Source organism: Camelina sativa, chromosome 2, assembly GCF_000633955.1.
Source record: "Camelina sativa cultivar DH55 chromosome 2, Cs, whole genome shotgun sequence".
Lineage (NCBI taxonomy): Eukaryota > Viridiplantae > Streptophyta > Magnoliopsida > Brassicales > Brassicaceae > Camelina > Camelina sativa.
Window position 1 is genome coordinate 1,363,533 of NC_025686.1, and position 1,763 is coordinate 1,365,295.

The following is a 1,763-nucleotide window of genomic DNA, read 5'->3' on the forward strand; positions in this document are numbered from 1 at the left end:
CATGCTTTGATGTTTTCTATCGATAACGAAGACACAAACATATGTATATATCAAAATATTAAGACACTAGACAATTATCTCATCATTTGTTATTATAATATTAGTAATTATCAGTATTATTAATTATATCAAAAATATCATGACACTATTAGACGCTGACATTTGTGCTTATCTCCATTTTGTGTTTGGGGACCTTATCTTTCTACGTTGGATTTTTGTTGGGGGTTTCTATTACTAAAAGGAAACATCTAATTATAAAATTCGCCGACTAATCATTTTTTCTGGTAGATTCTCGTATTATGCACATTATTGATTAATTTGTTAGTACTATAACTTAAATTGCGCAGCCAGAAAGTATAAATATTGCCTGGTAGAGATTCTTGTCTTTTTTTGTTGAAGAATAAATGTTCATTAGTATCAAAAGAAAGTGACCANAAAAAAAAAAAAAAAAAAAAAAATCAGATATATCCATAAAAAATTGTACATATAAAACTATTTTTCGTAAATTCGTTTAATAGTTTGTGTTAGATATCTAAATGGGCTTCTAATTGGGCTTGCTTTTTTACGTGAAACACATACAGACGGGATCCATCCATTGTAAAATCCGTTTGTGATTTCGGAATCCGAACTGCTTGCCGTTTTTACTTTTACTTTTGAAAATCCAGAATCCGAACAGCTTGCCGTTCTTCTTCTCGTCCTTTACTCGTCCTTTACTCGTCTTCTTCCTAAAAGCTAAATTAGAAACCTGAACCTCCCATCTCTCTCTCGATCGAGAATAAATTTTGAGAGTTTTGTTGTGGTGGTTCGTTGTATGATCTGAGCAGTAAGAGTCGAGTCAGGTCATCATCATGTTCATGGTTGATTGGTTCTATGGCGTACTCGCTTCGTTAGGGTTATGGCAGAAAGAAGCTAAGATCTTGTTTCTAGGACTCGATAATGCTGGTAAAACCACCTTGCTTCACATGTTGAAAGACGAGGTTCCCTCTCTCTCTCTCTCTCTCGATCCAATTCGTGTTCCTGTAGTTTCTGATTTTCTAGTAGAGATAGCTTTATACTTCAGATCGATTTAGGTAATTGTTGTTATTGACTTTATTAAATTGAATCTTTTAATTCGAATTTTGGGTTAAAAAAACAGAGATTGGTACAGCATCAGCCGACGCAGCATCCAACCTCTGAAGAACTCAGCATTGGAAAAATCAAATTCAAGGCTTTTGATTTGGGTGGTCATCAGATTGCTCGCAGGGTTTGGAAAGATTACTATGCTAAGGTACCTTTTTCAGATTTGGGTGGTAAAGGGAGAAAAGTACTGCCAACTAGGATCGAGTAGCATTGGTTACGGGGTTCGAATTTTAACATGGTTTCCCCCGGTACCAGGAGATTAGTCTTTGGGCGAAGCCTTTAGGATCACTCCGAAGTTATAAAAAAAAACTAAAATAATACATTTTTTTCAGATTTCTCTTTATGATGGTTTTGTCAATTCTAGTTATAATGAACCATGGGATGATTACTCTGTTTTCTCTTCAGGTTGATGCTGTGGTTTACTTAGTTGATGCATACGACAAAGAGAGATTTGCAGAATCTAAAAAGGAACTCGACGCCCTTCTCTCGGACGAATCTCTAGCCAATGTTCCGTTCCTTATCCTAGGAAACAAAATCGACATACCGTATGCTGCATCAGAGGACGAGCTACGTTACCATCTCGGCCTCTCCAACTTCACAACAGGAAAAGGTAAAGTGAATCTAACGGATTCTAATGTAAGGCC

At 36.0% G+C, this 1,763-nt stretch overlaps 1 protein-coding gene across 1 annotated transcript; it reads left to right on the top strand.

Moving 5' to 3' along the window:
* LOC104713679 (GTP-binding protein SAR1A) lies at positions 718–1,763 on the top strand (the record flags this gene model as incomplete). The annotated part of the gene is given in 3 exon segments (XM_010430857.2): positions 718–977; positions 1,136–1,267; positions 1,525–1,763. Coding segments are annotated over 3 exon segments (500 nt in total), but the record flags the coding sequence as incomplete, so codon positions are not given.